At 44.8% G+C, this 19267-nt stretch overlaps 1 protein-coding gene across 2 annotated transcripts in view; it reads right to left on the bottom strand.

Annotated features, from left to right (window-relative positions):
• Positions 1-3082: 3082 nt before the first annotated feature.
• The window catches only part of esamb (endothelial cell adhesion molecule b), an 87996-nt gene continuing 71811 nt past the window's right edge, over positions 3083-19267 (bottom strand). For both annotated transcript variants that reach the window (XM_041876979.2, XM_045215129.1), the window contains exons 5-7: positions 4780-4902; positions 4554-4683; positions 3083-4346 (exon numbers count right to left, since the gene is read on the bottom strand). In XM_041876979.2, coding sequence (XP_041732913.1) covers positions 3563-4346; positions 4554-4683; positions 4780-4902 — 1037 coding nt within the window. In that variant the 3' untranslated portion in view covers positions 3083-3562. The remainder of the gene's footprint in view (positions 4347-4553; positions 4684-4779; positions 4903-19267) is intronic.

The raw sequence follows: 19267 nt of genomic DNA, 5'->3' as shown, positions 1-19267 counted from the left end.
TTGTGGAATTTCTTTCATTCTTAATGCGTTTGAGCCAATCAGTTGTGTTGTGACAAGGTACGGGGGTATACAGAAGATAGCCCTTTTTGGTAAAAGACCAAGTCCATATTATTGCAAGAACAGCTCAAATAAGCAATGAGAAACGACAGTCCATCATTACTTTAAGACACGGAGGTCAGTCAATCTGGAAAATTTCAAGAACTTTGAAAGTTTCTTCACTGCAGTCGCAAAAACCATCAAGCGCTATGATGAAACTGCCTCTCATGAGGACCGCCACAGGAAAGAAAGACCCAGAGTTACCTCTGCTGCAGAGGATACGTTCATTAGAGTTACCAGCCTCAGAAATTGCAGCCCAAATAAATGCTTCACAGAGTTCAAGTAACAGACACATCTCAACATCAACTGTTCAGAGGAGACTGCGTGAATCAGGCCTTCATGGTCAAATTGCTGCAAAGAAACCACTACTAAAGGACACCAATAAGAAAAGGAGACTTGCTTGGGCCAAGAAATACAAGCAATGGACATTAGACTGGTGGAAATCTGTCCTTTGGTCTGATGAGTCCAAATTTGAGATTTTTGGTTCCAACCGCCGTGTCTTTGTGAGACGCAGAGTAGGTGACCAGATGATCTCCGCATGTGTAGTTCCCACTGTGAAGCATGGAGGAGGAGGTGTGATGATGTGGGGATGCTTTGCTGGTGACACTGTCTGTGATTTATTTAGAATTCAAGGCACACTTAACCAGCATGGCTACCACATCATTCTGCAGCGATACGCCATCCCATCTGGTTTGCAAAGTGGGACTATCATTAGTTTATCAACAGGACAATGACCCAACACACCTCCAGGCTGTGTAAGGGCTATTTGACCAAGAAGGAGAGTGACGGAGTGCTGCATCAGATTACCTGTCCTCCACAATCACCCGACCTCAACCCAATTGAGATGGTTTGGGATGAGTTGGACCGCAGAGAGAAGGAAAAGCAGCCAACAAGTGCTCAGCATATGTGGGAACTCCTTCAAGACTGTTGGAAAACCATTACTTATTAAGCTGGTTGAGAGAATGCCAAGAGTGTGCAAAGCTGTCATCAAGGCAAAGGGTCGCTACTTTGAAGAATCTAAAATCTAAAATATATTTAGATTTGTTTAACACTTTTTTGGTTACTACATGATTCTATATGTGTTATTTCATAGTTTTGATGTCATCACTATTATTCTACAATGTAGAAAATATAAAAAATAATGAAAAACCCTTGAATGAGTAGGTGTGTCCAAAATGTTGACTGGTACTGTATAACAAACATCATTTTACATATAATGTATATAAGTCAAACCTGTCAAAACAGTGCAGAAAGTATTCAGACCCCTTGACTTTTTCCACATTTTGTTACGTTACAGCCTTATTCTAAAATTGATAAAATTGTTTTTTTCCCTCATCAATCTACACACAATCTACACACAATACATAAGTATTCAGACCTTTTACTCAGTACTTTGTTGAAGCACCTTTCGCAGCGATTATAGCCTAGAGTCTTCATGGGTATGACGCTGCAAGCTTGGCACAACTGTATTTGGGGAGTTTCTCCCATTCTTGTTTGCAGATCCTCTCAAGCTCTGTCAGGTTGGATGGGGAGCGTCGCTGCACAGCTATTTTTAGGTCTCTCCAGAGATGTTCGATCGGGTTCCAGTCCGGGCTCTGGCTGGGCCCTCAAGGACATTCAGAGACTTGTCCCGAATCCACTCCTGCGTTGTCTTGGCTGTGTGCTTAGGGTCGTTGTCCTGTTGAAAGGTGAACCATCGCCCCATTCTGAGGTCCTGAGCGCTCTGGAGCAGGTTTTTATCAAGGATCTCTCTGTACTTTGCGCCGTTTATCTTTCCCTCGAACCTGACTAGTCTCCCAGTCCCTGCCACTGAAAAACATCCCCACAGCATGATGCTGCAACGACCATCCTACACCGTAGGGATGGTGCCAGGTTTCCTGCAGACGTGACGCTTGCCATTCAGGCCAAAGAGTTCAATCTTGGTTTCATCAGACCAGAGAATCTTGTTTCTCATGGTCTGAGAGTCATTTAGGTGCCTTTTGTCAAACTCCATGTGGGTTGTCATGTGCCTTTTACTGAGGAGTGGCTTCCGTCTGGCCACTCTACCATAAAGGCCTGATTGGTGGAGTGCTGCAGAGATGGTTATCCTTCTGGAAGGTTCTCTCATCTCCACAGAACAACTGGACCTCTGTCAGGTTCTTGGTCACCTCCCTGACCAAGGCCCTTCTCCCCTGATTGCTCAGTTTGGCCAGGCGGCCAGCTCTAGGAAGAGTCTTGGTGGTTCCAAACTTCTTCCATTTAAGAATGATGGAAGCCACTGTGTTCTTGGGGACCTTCAATGCTGCAGAATGTTTTGGTACCCTTCCCCAGATCTGTGCCTCGACACAATCCTGTCTCGGAGCTCTACGGACAATTCCTTCTACCTCATGGCTTGGTTTTTGCACTGACATGCACTGTCAACTGTGGGTGTGTGCCTTTCCAAATTTACATTTTTGTAATTTCTTTTTGTCCAAATCATGTCCAATCAATTGAATTTACCACAGGTGGACTCCAATCAAGTTGTAGAAACATCTCAAGGATGATCAATGGAAACACGATGCAACCTGAGCTCAATCTCAGGTCTCATAGCAAAGGGTCTGAATACTTATGTAAATAAGGTATTTCTGTTTTACATTTCTAATACATTTGCAACAATTTCCAAAAACCTTTTTTCGCTTTGTCATTATGGGGTTTTGTGTGTAGATTGATGAGGCCAAATATTTATTTAATCCATTTTAGAATAAGGCTGTAACGTATCAAAATGTGGAAAAAGTCAAGGGGTCTGAATACTTTCCGAATGCACTGTATACCGATTCAACAACCTCTTCTCAAACAACTTGTTAAAAAAAAAGTGTTTTAGATAATAATTAAGCAATAAGCCCTGATGGGGGTGTGGTGTATGGCTAATATACCATGGCTAAGGGCTATTCTTATCCACGACGCAACACGGAGTGCCTGGATACAGCCCTTAGCCGTGGTATATTGGCCATATACCACAAACCCCCAAGGTGCCTTATTGCTATTATAAATTGGTTACCAACATAATTAGAGCAGTAAAAAGATACACAGTCTGATATACCAGGGCTGCCAGCCAATCAACATTCAGGGTTCCACCCACCCAGTTTATAAAAGGCCTTAAAGAATATAGAATAGGCCTTGTTTAACCTTAAAGAATCTGAGCATGGCAAATAAAAACAAAAACATTATATATTTAGCAAAAAAGATTTGAAAACAGCTAAAATAATAAAAACAAATCAAGTAAGTCTTTGAACTTGTGCAGACTTGAATACAGTGGATTCCACAAGTGTCTTTAGCATGAGCTCTTCATTCTACTCTGAACATTATTTTGAACGATCACAATAAAAAAGTGTTTTTAATTCCAAGCAAACCCTTCTCTCCTCTATGCAATCTTCCTTTTGAGGAAGTCTTTATCCATTTGCTTCAGTTTTTTTGTGCTCAGTAGTAAAACGGGAGACCCTCCAGTGGGCTATACCAGTGATCCAGCCTGGCTCTGAGCGGGCACCATGACGGGCACAGCACCCATACGGGCCAGGGTGGCGGAGCTGATGGGCGAGGTGAGAGGGCGTGGTACCTGGGGCTGGGCCCCCTCAGTCTTGTCGGGGTCTGTGACCATGTGGCCAGGTGGGGAATGGGGTGGGGCACCGTTGGAACTGGAGGATCTGCTGTGTCCATAGTGAGGCATGCTACTGATGCTGGGGGGTCGGCTGTGGTTGGAACTGGGGGGTCGGCTGTGCCTGTGTGGAGCGCTACCACTGATGTGGTTCGAGCTTGGTGGTCTGCTGTGCCCATGTGGAGAGGGGGCAACGATATTGTTAGAACTTGGGGGTCGACTGTGCTCCTGGGGGGAGGTGTCAACAATGATCCTAGTGCTGAGGGGCCGGGTGTGGCCAGGGTGTGGAGTCCCACTGATGTGGTTAGAACTGGGGGGTCGACTGTGCCCGTGTGGAGAGGTGGCATCAATGTTGTTAGTAACACAGAGGGGTCTGGTGTGCCCGGGTGGAGGTGTACCACTGATGTACCCTGGGAGGCCCTGCAGGGGGTTGGGCTCTCCAGGCCGAAGGCGGTAGGCGTTGAGCACAGAGCCTGTGTCACAGACCGGGGCAGTGGGGTAGGGGAAGTTGTTGGGCTGCTGGAGGTCTCGCAGATGGGGGCTCGTGGCTATGGACGACAGCGTGCCATTTTTGGAGATGATATCTGAGCCTGTGCCACTCTTTGCCCAGGAAACACGCTTGGGTGCCTGGGCATCCTCCCTGTGATGGATAGACAGACAGCCAATGAGAAAACACCAACCAAGATCATATCACATGCTACACACATCCTCCAACCACCAACCTGCAGAAATTGAATTAGAACACCTGCATCGTCCATGGTAGAGTGCTAGTAGTTGTACATCCCGTGGTGTTTAACAACTGCACCTGATTTTACAATAACACACACAAACACAGACAAAACCTCACTTGATATCATTGGCTATCTCCTCCTCTTCGTGGTCTCTCCTCCTCAGCATGAAGATGAGGACGAGTATGATGGCTAACAGTCCCACGATGGACCCCAGAGTAGCAGCAGCAATCGCTCCAGCATTAGAGGCTGTGGAAGAGGACACACAGAGAGGCTTCAAAAAGGAAACAAGAGCAGTCTGTATATACTAATATGAGATTGTGTGTGTTACTTTGCTATACTTACAGGTGAAGACCTCCAGGTTGATAGAGCAAGTGTCAGAGCCGGCAGTGTTGCTAGCTCGGCACACATATTTCCCTGACATGCTCTTAGTGAGGTTACTCAACCTGAGGGTACCTTGCCTCTCATCTGAAAGAGAAAGACAGTGTTACACACTCTTGCCTCTACTGTACATTAATATGTTTATGATGTACAGTGCACAGAACATTATACACCTTTCAAACACACTCTCCATCTACAGTAATGTAGACAGTTACACTAGGTAACACAAGGGTAGCTACAGTATGTATACAAACATAATTAGACTACACACTGTACCAAGTACAATACTCTCTTGGTTCCGAAGCTATAAGTATTGAGGGGTATCCTGGTCCTAGGGAGTCACATCCCACTGGGCACAGACATCAATTCAATGTCTATTCCACGTTGGATCATTTCATTGAAATGAAGTGGAAACAATGTTGAGTCAACCAGTATGTGCCCAGTGGGATGGGCTGTTCTTTATACCAGTACAGATCCTCTTTGATGATATCACTCCTTTCTGTCCCGGGGATAAATAATGTGGTTATATAGAGAGACCTCACTATCAAATGGTTAAACACCAGACAAGGAATCGCCACAATGATGAATCAGAACCTGTGGCTTTTCACAGCTGGACTTCATTAGTTTACATAATCCTAGTTGCTGTGATCCACTTGTTATAGCTGGCGTGGGGATGCTCTATTGTAAGTATGTAACACTGGGGATACTAGAGAATAATAAACATATGTGGGGCAGCTCTTATCAAGCAAATCCTCTCAAAATCCGATTGGAAACGACACATGAGAGAATATTTTTTCCAAATCAAATCAAATTGTATTTGCCACATGCTTAATAAACAACAGGTGTAGACTAACAGTGAAATGCTTACTTTCCAACAATGCAGAGAGAAAAAAAAAAAAAAATAATAGAAAGATAATAACACGAGGAATAAATACACAATGAGTAACGATAACTACACTGCTCAAAAAAATAAAGGGAACACTTAAACAACACAATGTAACTTCAAGTCAATCACACTTCTGTGAAATCAAACTGTCCACATAGGAAGCAACACTGATTGACAATAAATGTCACATGCTGTTGTGCAAATGGAATAGACAACAGGTGGAAATTATAGGCAATTAGCAAGACCACCCCAATAAAGGACTGGTTTTGCAGGTGGTGACCACAGACCACTTCTCAGTTCCTATGCTTCCTGGCTGATGTTTTGGTCACTTTTAAATGCTGGCGGTGTTTTCACTCTAGTGGTAGCATGAGACTGAGTCTACAACCCACACAAGTGGCTCAGGTAGTGCAGCTCATCCAGGATGGCACAATGCGAGCTGTGGCAAGAAGGTTTGCTGTGTCTGTCAGCGTAGTGTCCAGAGCATGTAGGCGCTACCAGGAGACAGGCCAGTACATCAGGAGACGTGGAGGAGGCCGTAGGAGGGCAACAACCCAGCAGCAGGACCGCTACCTCCGCCTTTGTGCAAGGAGGAGCAGGAGGAGCACTGCCAGAGCCCTGCAAAATGACCTCAAGCAGGCCACAAATGTGCATGTGTCTGCTCAAACGGTCAGAAACAGACTCCATGAGGGTGGTATGAGGGCCCGACGTCCACAGGTGGGGGTTGTGCTTACAGCCCAACATCGTGCAGGACGTTTGGCATTTGCCAGAGAACACCAAGATTGGCAAATTCGCCACTGGCGCCCTGTGCTCTTCACAGATGAAAGCAGGTTCACACTGAGCACATGTGACAGACGTGACAGTCTGGAGACGCCGTGGAGAACGTTCTGCTGCCTGCAACATCCTCCAGCATGACCGGTTTGGCGGTGGGTCAGTCATGGTGTGGGGTGGCATTTCTTTGGGGGGCCGCACAGCCCTCCATGTGCTCGCCAGAGGTAGCCTGACTGCCATTAGGTACCAAGATGAGATCCTCAGACCCCTTGTGAGACCATATGCTGGTGCGGTTGGCCCTGGGTTCCTCCTAATGCAAGACAATGCTAGACCTCATGTGGCTGGAGTGTGTCAGCAGTTCCTGCAAGAGGAAGGCATTGATGCTATGGACTGGCCCGCCCGTTCCCCAGACCTGAATCCAATTGAGCACATCTGGGACATCATGTCTCGCTCCATCCACCAACGCCACGTTGCACCACAGACTGTCCAGGAGTTGGCGGATGCTTTAGTCCAGGTCTGGGAGGAGATCCCTCAGGAGACCATCCGCCACCTCATCAGGAGCATGCCCAGGCGTTGTAGGGAGGTCATACAGGCACGTGGAGGCCACACACACTACTGAGCCTCATTTTGACTTGTTTTAAGGACATTACATCAAAGTTGGATCAGCCTGTAGTGTGGTTTTCCACTTTAATTTTGAGGGTGACTCCAAATCCAGACCTCCATGGGTTGATAAATTTGATTTCCATTGATAATTTTTGTGTGATTTTGAATCAAGAGGGAAAACAAATTGATATATCTTCATCATATGTCCTGAAGCATATCATAAAATGTCCTGAAGCATATCAACCCAGTGACTCAACCAGCTCAGCTCAAGTAGAGAAGCTAAAGTTCACAATAGGATGTCAGTACCTTTACTAAGACTATAAATAAACTATGGCGTACGATGTCCTCTGTCCAAAATTGTCATTGTGACAAACAGCTGTTTGACCCTGTCCCAAAGTCTAGGAGTGAACTGCTGGCTGGGATTCTTGTTTGATAACCTCAGCATGCACCATCTGCTGTTCTCTCTGGAAGGGTGGGGGAAAATCATTTCGCACGCAAAGCACACAGACTACACAACGCAACGGTGCTATTGCTAACTCATACTTTCCATTTCAGAGTAAACAAAGCCTCTTGGGGAGATATAATATGTGGTAATGAGGATTCAATACAACTATACTAAGTACTTGGCCTGACAGTGATTTGTTGTGTGCCAGATGGATGTACCTGTAGGTCTGTACAATAGGCACCTGCCATTAGTAACTCAGATGATGTCACGGATTCTGCCGAGGCTGCCCCTCCTCCTTGCTCGGGCAGGCTTCGGCGTTCGTCGTCACCGGAATACTAGCTGCTGCCGATCTATGTTCTATGTTTCTATGTTGCACCTGTTGTCTATTGTCACACACCTGTTGCCCATTATTGTAATCACGCCTTCCCTATTTAACCCAGTGGCTCCCAATGTGTTTTGTGCTTGGTTGTTTTGTGTGTCGTTTGTGAGCGGGTTAGTTCCTCCCTGTGTGGAGAGATTTCTGTATTCTATTCTTTACTCATTTCTCAGTAAAGGACGTTTCTTCGAGGTCTGCTATACACCAAGTCACTTGGCTCTGTCATATCCTCACATGGCCTCTCCTATCATTGCTACGCTGACGACACACAACTAATCTTCTCCTTTCCCCCTTCTGATAACCAGGTGGCGAATCGCATCTCTGCATGTCTGGCAGACATATCAGTATGGATGACGGATCACCACCTCAAGCCGAACCTTGGCAAGACGGAGCTGCTCTTCCTCCCGGGGAAGGACTGCCTGTTCCATGATCTTGCCATCACGGTTGACAACTCCGTTGTGTCCTCCTCCCAGAGTGCGAAGAGCCTTGGCGTGACCCTGGACAACACCCTGTCGTTCTCCGCTAACATCAAGGCGGTGACCCGATCCTGTAGGTTCATGCTCTACAACATACGGAGAGTACGACCCTGCCTTACACAGGAAGTGGCACAGGTCCTAATCCAGGCACTTGTCATCTCCCGTCTGGATTACTGCAACTCGCTGTTGGCTGGGCTCCCTGCCTGTGCCATTAAACCCCTACAACTCATCCAGAATACCGCAGCCCGTCTGGTGTTCAACCTTCCCAAGTTCTCTCACGTCACCCCGCTCCTCCGCACACTCCACTGGCTTCCAGTTGAAGCTCGCATCTGCTACAAGACCATGGTGCTTGCCTACGGAGCTGTGAGGGGAACGGCACTTCCGTACCTTCAGGCTCTGATCAGTCCCTACACCCAAACGAGGGCATTGCGTTCATCCACCTCTGGCCTGCTGGCTCCCCTACCTCTGCGGAAGCATAGTTCCCGCTCAGCCCAGTCAAAACTGTTCGCTGCTCTGGCACCCCAATGGTGGAACAAGCTCCCTCACGACGCCAGGACAGCGGAGTCACTCACCACCTTCCGGAGACATTTGAAACCCCACCTCTTTAAGGAATACCTGGGATAGGATAAAGTAATCATTCTACCCCCCCTTACCCCAACCCCCCCCCAAAAAATTTTAAAAAAATAAAAAAATAAAAAAAAAATTGTAAAGTGGTTATCCCACTGGCTATAAGGTGAATGCAGCAATTTGTAAGTCGCTCTGGATAAGAGCGTCTGCTAAATGACGTAAATGTAAATGTCTGTGTCCTGCGCCTGACTTCGACCCACCGCATTACACTGACACTCGTGACAGATGAGAGGAACCAGACAGAACTGCTACAGATTAAAGAAAGATCAGCTCATTCTTAAACTTGGCAGATTCTCAAAATTGCACTGCAATCAAGATCCAAAGACAGACCTGTAGATGATCTGAAATCACCAATCTCTATATACCAAGAAAGTATTGTACTGATCAAAATACACTGAAATCAAACTATGAAATAACTACAGTAATACTGACTACAGTACTAACTACAGTAGCAAGTGACTATCACCAACATTTCTACAGGCAAGATCTAAGAACGCAAGAACACACACAAACAAACTGACAGTATTTGTGCCAACTGTTAATTGTGCACCTTCTCATGTTTCATACATATTCAGAATATTAAGACACAACCTTAGTCTACGTACAAGACAAAAATGAAACACTTATTCTGGATTCAATCCAAACTCAATGACCTCAGCAAATGCAGCAGATTGCACATTGTAATCATAGTTTTGATTTAATCATTGAATGTCTGTCATTCGATGCAATGTACCAATGACAGCCATTGTGAGAAAGTCAAGGCTTTGTCTTTATCTCTGGCCTTGATATGTAGCCTACCTTTACCATCACTACTTGACTTATTGTTGCCTTTACAGTAATTTACCATTTATTTTATATTAGCATATTGATTACTGTGGATTTTCATACTTTTACATTGTGTTATTTGAGCATGTTATGAAGAGGTTAACCTACAGTACAGTGGTTGATATGTTATGAAGTAGTTTCATCCTCAGGCCAGGCCAGATGGCTAAGGGCCAAGGGGTCGTATCAGTTGATCCATACCAAAGGAAAAATGTTATTTCACGCAAGTCTAACCAGCCTGGTCAAAGACATGTAATCTCAGATCAACTGAGTTCATAAGGGCAATGCAGATGTATACAAGGCAAAGTCATTGGTGAGGATTAACATAGACATGCTTTTGGATGAATAACATATTAAATTCTTCTTAGTGGGGGTCAGTTTTTTTTTTACATGGAGATGGGGGGTTGAGGTGACACCAGCAAGATTATAGAGAGCAATAGTAATGGCGTCTTTTCGTAGGCACAAACTCTGCCATGGCTCGTTGGCCAAAGCCTATGGGGGGATGAATGTTTTTTTTGGAGGGTTTTTGGATAAACGCCGAAAATAAGGATATCTTATATGGTTTGTTCTATGAGATGATCTTTGTCAGCTAACGGCACTTTTGTGAATGTTGTAATCAAAACACAAACTTATTGCACATTAAGGCTTCATAATTCCTAAAGGTCATGTTAACTGACAGATATTATATCTTAGAACAAAACGTATAAGCCTGTGTTAACCTCAGACCTTATTTTCAGCCTTTATCCCAAAACCCCATTCTTTCCCCATTAATTTCCCCTATAGGACTGGCTGAACGAACCAGAGGTAACTCATTTCCGGTTTTTAGGACTACAAGCTGGCGAGCTCTAATATTATATAGGCTGTGGGGCTCTACAGACTTCTGCGTCCTAGGGGGGTTGTGGTGGGTTGGGGGTGTATGTGTGAAACCCTTACCCATGAACCCTAGAACAAGCAAGGGCGAGGGGCAGGCTCTCCATTCTGTGGTCATGCAGGAGAGAAGAGTGGCAGAGACAGTGACTGAGAGAAGAAGGGCTAGTGCAGAGAGAGTGATTAAATAGGGAAGAGAGACTTCAACCCCTAGCCCCTACAAGGGAGTTGTAAGGAGTTGATAGCTGCAAAAGTTTGCAAGAAAAGAGTGATGAGACAGAGGCAGGAGAGAAGGAGAGACTGGGAACAACAGAAACACAGCTTAGAATGAAGCTTATTGATTGAGGGAAGCTCGCTATTTTGACAAACCAAATTAGCTCATGGGATGTGTCAGAAATATTGTTGCCATTTTCGCGGCGGAACGCAATACCTGGAGGTGATGTAAAAGGGCTGGCTTTTGATGAATGAATAAGTTGTAGGTGGGGCGAGGGCTTGACCACTCCATAGCAAATTTTAACACGCTCTATGTGGTATAAAATGTGGTGGCTTCAAGTCATGCACAGTCTTTGACATTGTGTGTTGTCATGAATTCCAATTCAGTGGGAGGGCATGAATGTTCGTCCTAGTCCATTGTGATTTGTCGAGTATAGTTTTTTTCAAAACCAACAGTGACCTAATAGGCCCTAATAGAAATAACAAAAATGTATCTAGTTTTTTTGCTAAATATGTTAGAAATGTTTTTTTATTTTTTATTTCACCTTTATTTAACCAGGTAAGCCAGTTGAGAACAGGTTCTCATTTACAACTGCGACCTGGCCAAGACAAAGCAAAGTAGTGCAACAAAAACAACACAGAGTTACATATGGGGAAAAAAAAAACATAAAGTCAGAAATACAACAGAAAATATATATACAGTGTGTGCAAATGTAGCAAGTTATGGAGGTAAGGCAGTAAAATAGGCTATAGTGCAGAATAATTACAATAGTATTAACACTGGAATGCTAGATGTGCAAGAGATTATGTGCAAATAGAGATACTTGGGTGCAAAAGAGCAAATTAAATAACAATATAGGGATGAGGTAGTTGGGTGGGCTAATTTCAGATGGGCTGTGTACAGGTGCAGTGATCGGTAAGGTGCTCTGACAACTGATGCTTAAAGTTATTGAGGGAGATAAGAGTCTCCAGCTTCAGAGATTTTTGCAATTCGTTCCAGTCATTGGCAGCAGAGAACTGGAAGGAATGGCGGCCAAAGGAGGTGTTGGCTTTGGGAATGACCAGTGAGATATACCTGCTGGAGCGCAGACTACGGGTGGGTGCTGCTATGGTGACCAATGAGCTAAGATAAGGCGGGGATTTGCCTAGCAGTGATTTATAGATGGCCTGGAGCCAGTGGGTTTGACGACGAACATGTAGTGAGGACCAGCCAACAAGAGCGTACAGGTCACAGTGGTGGGTAGTGTATGGGGCTTTGGAGACAAAACGGATGGCACTGTGATAGACTACATCCAATTTGCTGAGTAGAGTGTTGGAGGCTATTTTATAAATGACATCGCCGAAGTCAAGGATCGGTAGGATAGTCAGTTTTACGAGGGCATGTTTGGCAGCATGAGTGAAGGAGGCTTTGTTGCGAAATAGGAAGCCGATTCTAGATTTAACTTTGGATTGGAGATTCTTTATGTGAGTCTGGAAGTTGAGTTTACAGTCTAACCAGACACCTAGATATTTGTAGTTGTCCACATACTCTAGGTCAGACCCGTCGAGAGTGGTGATTCTAGTCGGGTGGGCGGGTGCTAGCAGCGTTCGATTGAAAAGCATGCATTTAGTTTTACTAGTGTTTAAGAGCAGTTGAAGGCTACTGAAGGATTGTTGTATGGCATTGAAGCTCGTTTGGAGGTTTGTTAACACAGTGTCCAATGAAGGGCCAGATGTATACAAAATGGTGTCGTCTGCGTAGAGGTGGATCTGAGAGTCACCAGCAGCAAGAGCGACATCATTGATATACACGGAGAAAAGTGTCGGCCCAAGAATTGAACCCTGTGGCACCCCCATAGAGACTGCCATAGGTCCAGACAACAGGCCCTCCGATTTGACACACTGAACTCTATCTGAGAAGTAGTTGGTGAACCAGGCGAGGCAGTCATTTGAGAAACCAAGGCTATTTAGTCTGCCAATAAGAATGCGGTGGTTGACAGAGTCGAAAGCCTTGGCCAGGTCGATGAAGACGGCTGCACAGTACTGTCTATTATCAATCGCGGTTATAATATCGTTTAGGACCTTGAGCGTGGCTGAAGTGCACCCGTGACCAGCTCGGAAACCGGATTGCATAGCGGAGAAGGTACGGTGGTATTCGAAATGGTCGATGATCTGTTTATTAACTTGGCTTTCGAATACTTTCGAAAGGCAGGGCAGGATGGATATAGGTCTGTAGCAGTTTGGATCTAGAGTGTCACCCCCTTTGAAGAGGGGGATGACCGCGGAAGCTTTCCAATCTCTGGGGATCTCAGACGTTATGAAAGAGAGGTTGAACAGACTAGTAATAGGGGGTTGCGACAATTTCGGCGGCTAGTTTTAGGAAGAAAGGGTCCAGATTGTCTAGCCCAGCTGATTTGTAGGGGTCCAGATTTTGCAGCGCTTTCAAAACATCAGCTGTCTGAATTTGTGTGAAGGAGAAGCGGGGGGGCATGGGCAAGTTGCAGCAGAGGGTGCAGAGTTGGTGGCCGGGTTAGTGGTAGCCAGATGGAAAGCATGGCCAGCTGTAGCAAAATGCTTGTTGAAATTCTCGATTATTGTAGATTTATCGGTGGAGATAGTGTTTCCTAGCCTCAGTGCAGTGGGCAGCTGGGAGGAAGTGCTCTTATTCTCCATGGACTTTACAGTGTCCCAAAACTTTTTGGAGTTAGTGCTACAGGATGCAAATTTCTGTTTGAAAAAGTTAGCCTTTGCTTTCCTGACTGCTTGTGTATATTGGTTCCTAACTTCCCTGAAAAGTTGCATATCGCGGGGGCTTTTTGATGCTAATGCTGTACGCCACAGGATGTTTTTGTGCTGGTCAAGGGAAGTCAAGTCTGAGGAGAACCAGGGGCTATATCGGTTCTTAGTTCTGTATTTTTGAATGGGGCATGTTTATTTAAGATTGAGAGGAAATTACTTTTAAGGAACAACCAGGCATCCTCTACTGACGGAATGAGATCTATATCCATCCAGGATACCTGGGCCAGGTCAATTAGGAAGGCCTCCTCGCTAAAGTGTTTTAGGGAGCGTTTGACAGTGATGAGGGGTGGTTGTTTGACCGCGGACCCGTTACGGACGCAGGCAATAAGGCAGTGATCGCTGAGATCCTGGTTGAAGACAGCTGAGGTGTATTTAGAGGGTATGTTAGTCAGGATGATATCTATGAGGGTACCCATGTTTAAGGATTTAGGGTTGTACCTGGTAGGTTCGTTGATAATTTGCGTGAGGTTGAGGGCATCTAGCTTGGATTGTAGGATGGCTGGGGTATTAAGCATATCCCAATTTAGGTCACCAAGCAGTACGAACTCAGAGGATAAATGGGGGGCAATCAATTCACATATGGTGTCCAGGGCACAGCTGGGGGCTGAGGGGGGTCTGTAGCAAGCGGCAACAGTGAGAGACTTATTTCTGGAAAGGTGGATTTTTAGAAGTAGAAGCTCAAACTGTTTGGGCACAGACCTGGATAGTATGATAAATGTATGCAGTCTACATTGTAAGTAAGTAATTGGCTTCATTATGGAATTATCTTACACAGCACTTTCGTAAGCGGAAAAGGCCTTATATAGGCTACAGTAGGCTAAATTGCATTGCTTCATGTGCGAGCCATGCATGGACATGCCAATTGTTCTATACGCAAGATTACATTTGCAGTTACGTTGGTATAGCATTACGAAAGAGAATAGTTGACATAGGCTTGGTTTTAAATCAAATGAAATTAAAACAAGCAGACTATTTGCTTCAATGCTTCTAGGTAGGATCGGTCACATGGTGTCGTAAATCGCATCGCTTGTTCCATGGGCATACAGGCAATTTAGGCTAGGCACTGTGCCACCACTGACAAAGTTACTACTATAAAACAACTGAAACTTGCCAAATTTGTCAGTAGCAGAAAATATTTTGCCTACTGCTGCTGCTGGACCAAAACAATACAAATGTACACTTGTGTTTGATAATACCAAGTGCCCTTTAGAATGCCAGTAGAGCACAGGGGTGGAGGCTCAATGTCACAGAGAGCATATGCCAGGTCAAAGAGAAAAATACAGAGGATCAGAGTGTTTTCAACTCCTAGAGATTATGCAGGTTTGTCTGTGTGTGTTTGGTGGTGCATTCAAACCCACAGTCCTGGATATTGCGTCAATCAGGCAGTGAAACAGATAAAGTGTATTAGTTGGGTAATCTATAGAAGAAGCGAGGAGATCAGAGGAGGAGCTATTCCAATACTTGGTCAATCAGTGTAAGCCTCATTATTGCTCAGAAACAGCTGGTGCTTTCACAATAATTGTCACAACTCTTCACAAAATAATACAATATAACAGGCATATGTGCAGTATAGTATGAGAAATAAACCTCAATTTGATATTTTTCTCTCTCTGCATGCAGTGTGTACATAGCGCACATTTCCCAGTCTTTAAAGAGGATTAAGTGATGCATGTTATGGCATTTCAAAGAAAAAACTCAGTCACCTCACTGGAGAGAAATAAAATAGAAAAATGTGGATCTGCAATCCCACCGCCAGGCGCCAACACACCACACATTTGTCCTCAAAATGTAGCCCGACTCACAGAGTTAACAAGCGAACCCCCTGGCAATACATGCCAGAGGAGAAGGTTAGGAGAGATAATACCATATGGGAGAATGCACCCTGAATGGGTTTTCTGAACAGATCTACAAGTAAAAACATGGAGATCAGTATGCTACTATGGCTGTGTTTACACAGGCCGCCCAATTCTGATTCTATTGGCAAAGGAGCTGATCTGATTGGTCAAAAGACCAATTAGTGGAAAAATATCAGGATTACAGTATTCATCCCCCTTGGCGTTTTTCCTATTTTGTTGCATTACAACCTGTAATTTAAATGGATTTTTATTTGGATGTCATGTAATGGACATCCGCAAAATAGTCAAAATTGGTGAAGTGAAATGAAAAAAATAACTTGTTTCAAATAATTCTAAAAAATAAATAACAGAAAAGTGGTGCGTGCATATGTATTCACCCCCTTTGCTAGGAAGCCCCTAAATAAGATCTGGTGCAATAAATTAGTCTCCCGAGTGGCGCAGTGGTCTAAGGCACTGCATCGCAGTGCTAGCTGTGCCACTACATTTTACATTTACATTTTAGTAATTTAGCAGACGTTCTTATCCAGAGCGACTTACAGGAGCAATTAGGGTTAAGTGCCTTGCTCAAGGGCACATTGACAGATTTTTCACCTAGTCGGCTCGGGGATTAGAACCAGCGACCTTTCGGTTACTGGCACAACGCTCTTAACCACTAAGCTACCTGCTGCCCACTAGAGATCCTGGTTCGAATCCAGGCTCTGTCGTAGCCGGCCGCGACCGGGAGACCCATGGGGCGGCGCACAATTCTGGCCGGCAGGAATGTATGCGCTCACTAACTGTAAGTCGCTCTGGATAAGAGCGTCTGCTAAATGACAAATACATTTTAAAAAATACCTTCAGAAGTCACATAATTAGTTGAATAAAGTCCACCTGTGTGCAATCTAAGTGTCACATGATCTCAGTATATATACACCTGTTCTGAAAGGCCCCAGAGTCTGCAACACCACTAAGCAAGGGGCACCACCAAGCAAGTGGCACCATGAAGAACAAGGAGCTCTCCAAACAGGTCAGGGACAAAGTTGTGGAGAAGTACAGATCAGGGTTGGGTTATACAAAAATATCCAAAACTTTGAACATCCCACGGAGCACCATTAAATCCATTTTTAAAAAATGGAAAGAATATGGCACCACAACAAACCTGGCCGCCCACCAAAACTCACGAACAAGGCAAGGAGGGCATTAATCAAGGAGCTCTCCAAACAGTTCAGAGAGACGAAAGATAACCCTGAAGGAGCTGCAAAGCTCCACAGCAGAGATTGGAGTATCTGTCCATAGAGCTTTATGGAAGAGTGGCCAGAAAAAAGCCATTGCTTAAAGAAAAAAATAAGTAAACCCGTTTGGTGTTCGCCAAAAGGCATGTGGGAGACTCCCCAAACATATGGAAGAAGGTACTCTGGTCAGATGAGACTAAAATTGAGCTTTTTGGCCATCAAGGAAAGCGCTATGTCTGGCGCAAACCCAACACCTCTCATCACCCCGAGAACACCATCCCCACAGTGAAGCATGGTGGTGGCAGCATCATGCTGTGGGGATGTTTTTCATCGGCAGGGACTGGGAAACTGGTCAGAATTGAAGGAATGATGGATGGCACTAAATACAGGGAAATTCTTGAGGGAAACCTGTTTCACTCTTCCAGTGATTTGAGACCGGGACGGAGGTTTACCTTCCAGCAGGACAATGACACTAAGCATACTGCTAAAGCAACACTCAAGTGGTTTAAGGGGAAACATTTAAATGTCTTGGAATGGCCTAGTCAAAGCCCAGACCTCAATCCAATTGAGAATCTGTGGTATGACTTAAAGAAAGTTGTACACCAGCGGAACCCATCCAACTTGAAGGAGCTGGAGCTGTTTTGCCTTGATGAATGGGCAAAAATCCCAGTGGCTAGATGTGCCAAGCTTATAGAGACATACCGCAAGAGACTTGCAGATGTAATTTCTGCAAAAAAATTGGTAACACACTACGCCGTGAAGGACTGAAATCCTGCAGCGCCCGCAAGGTCCCCCTGCTCAAGAAAGCACATATACAGGCCCATCTGAAGTTTGCCAATGAACATCTGAATGATTCAGAGGAGAACTGGGTGAAAGTGTTGTGGTCAGATGAGACCAAAATCGAGCTCTTTGCCATCAACTCAACTCGCCGTGTTTGGAGGAGGAGGAATGCTGCCTATGACCCCAAGAACACCATCCCCACCGTCAAACATGGAGGTGGAAACATTATGCTTTGGGGTTGTTTTTCTGCTAAGGGGACAGGACAACTTCACCGCATCAAAGGGACGATGGACGGGGCCATGTACCGTCAAATCTTGGGTGAGAACCTCCTTCCCTTAGCCAGGGCATTGAAAATGGGTCGTGGATAGGTATTCCAGCATGACAATGACCCAAAACACACGGCCAAGGCAACAAAGGAGTGGCTCAAGAAGAAGCACATTAAGGTCCTGGAGAGGCCTAGCCAGTCTCCAGACCTTAATCCCATAGAAAATCTGTGGAGGGAGCTGAAGGTTCGAGTTGCCAAACGTCAGCCTCGAAACTTTAATGACTTGGAGAAGATCTGCAAAGAGGAGTGGGACAAAATCCCTCCTGAGATGTGTGCAAACCTGGTGGCCAACTACAAGAAACGTCTGACCTCTGTGATTGCCAACAAGGGTTTTGCCACCAAGTACTAAGTCATGTTTTGCAGAGGGGTCAAATACTTATTTCCCTCATTAAAATGCAAATCAATTTATAACATTTTTGACATGCATTTTTCTGGATTTTTTTGTTGTTATTCTGTCTCTCACTGTTCAAATAAACTTACCATTAAAATGATAGGCTGATCATGGCTTTGTCAGTGGGCAAACTTACAAAATCAGCAGGGGATCAAATACTTTTTTCCCTCACTGTATGTAAATGAAATGATACAAACCCACAAAAAAATCAAATTTAATTCCAGGTTGTAAGGCAAAAAAAATTGAAAAATGCCAAGGGGGGTGAATACTTTCGCAAGCCACTGTATAGGCTAACCTATTTGAATCTCTGAAACAATATATTTGTATTTCATTTGGAATTATCTCCATTTTATGTCAATGTTAATTAATATTTAGAAGCTAGTTATTACATTTACATTTACATCATTTAGCAGACGCTCTTATCCAGAGCGACTTACAGGAGCAATTAGGGTTAAGTGCCTTGCTCAAGGGCACGTCGACTGATTTTTCACCTAGTCGGCTCAGGGATTAGAACCAGCGACCTTTCGGTTACTGGCACAATGCTCTTAACCACCAAGCTACCTGCCGCCCCTTAGTTCTCATTTTGACAATCTTAGTGACAGGTAGGGCTCCTTCCTACAATAATCCATATGGAGCTGTTGTGAAGAGGACAATATGACAGTTTGCATTGGCTAAAATGATATTGCACCCATCCACAGTAGTGGCAGATGTTTTCAGTGCTGGTTAGTAGTGGCTACTCTGCATCACATGGGTTAGTGCTATACATTGGTGATGGATGGAGGTGAGCTATCATTTGTGATCCTTAGCTCATACAGTACATACACTGAGTGTAGAACATTTACATTTACGTCATTTAGCAGACGCTCTTATCCAGAGCGACTTACAAATTGGTGCATTCACCTTATAGCCAGTGGGATAACCACTTTACAATTATTATTATTATTATTATTTTTTTGGGGGGGGTGGGGTAAGGGGGGGTAGAAGGATTACTTTATCCTATCACAGGTATTCAAAACATTAGGAACACC

This window comes from Coregonus clupeaformis, chromosome 5, assembly GCF_020615455.1.
Source record: "Coregonus clupeaformis isolate EN_2021a chromosome 5, ASM2061545v1, whole genome shotgun sequence".
Classification (NCBI taxonomy): domain Eukaryota; kingdom Metazoa; phylum Chordata; class Actinopteri; order Salmoniformes; family Salmonidae; genus Coregonus; species Coregonus clupeaformis.
The sequence above is the reverse complement of the archived record's forward strand: the minus strand, read 5'-3'. Positions and strand labels throughout refer to the sequence as shown.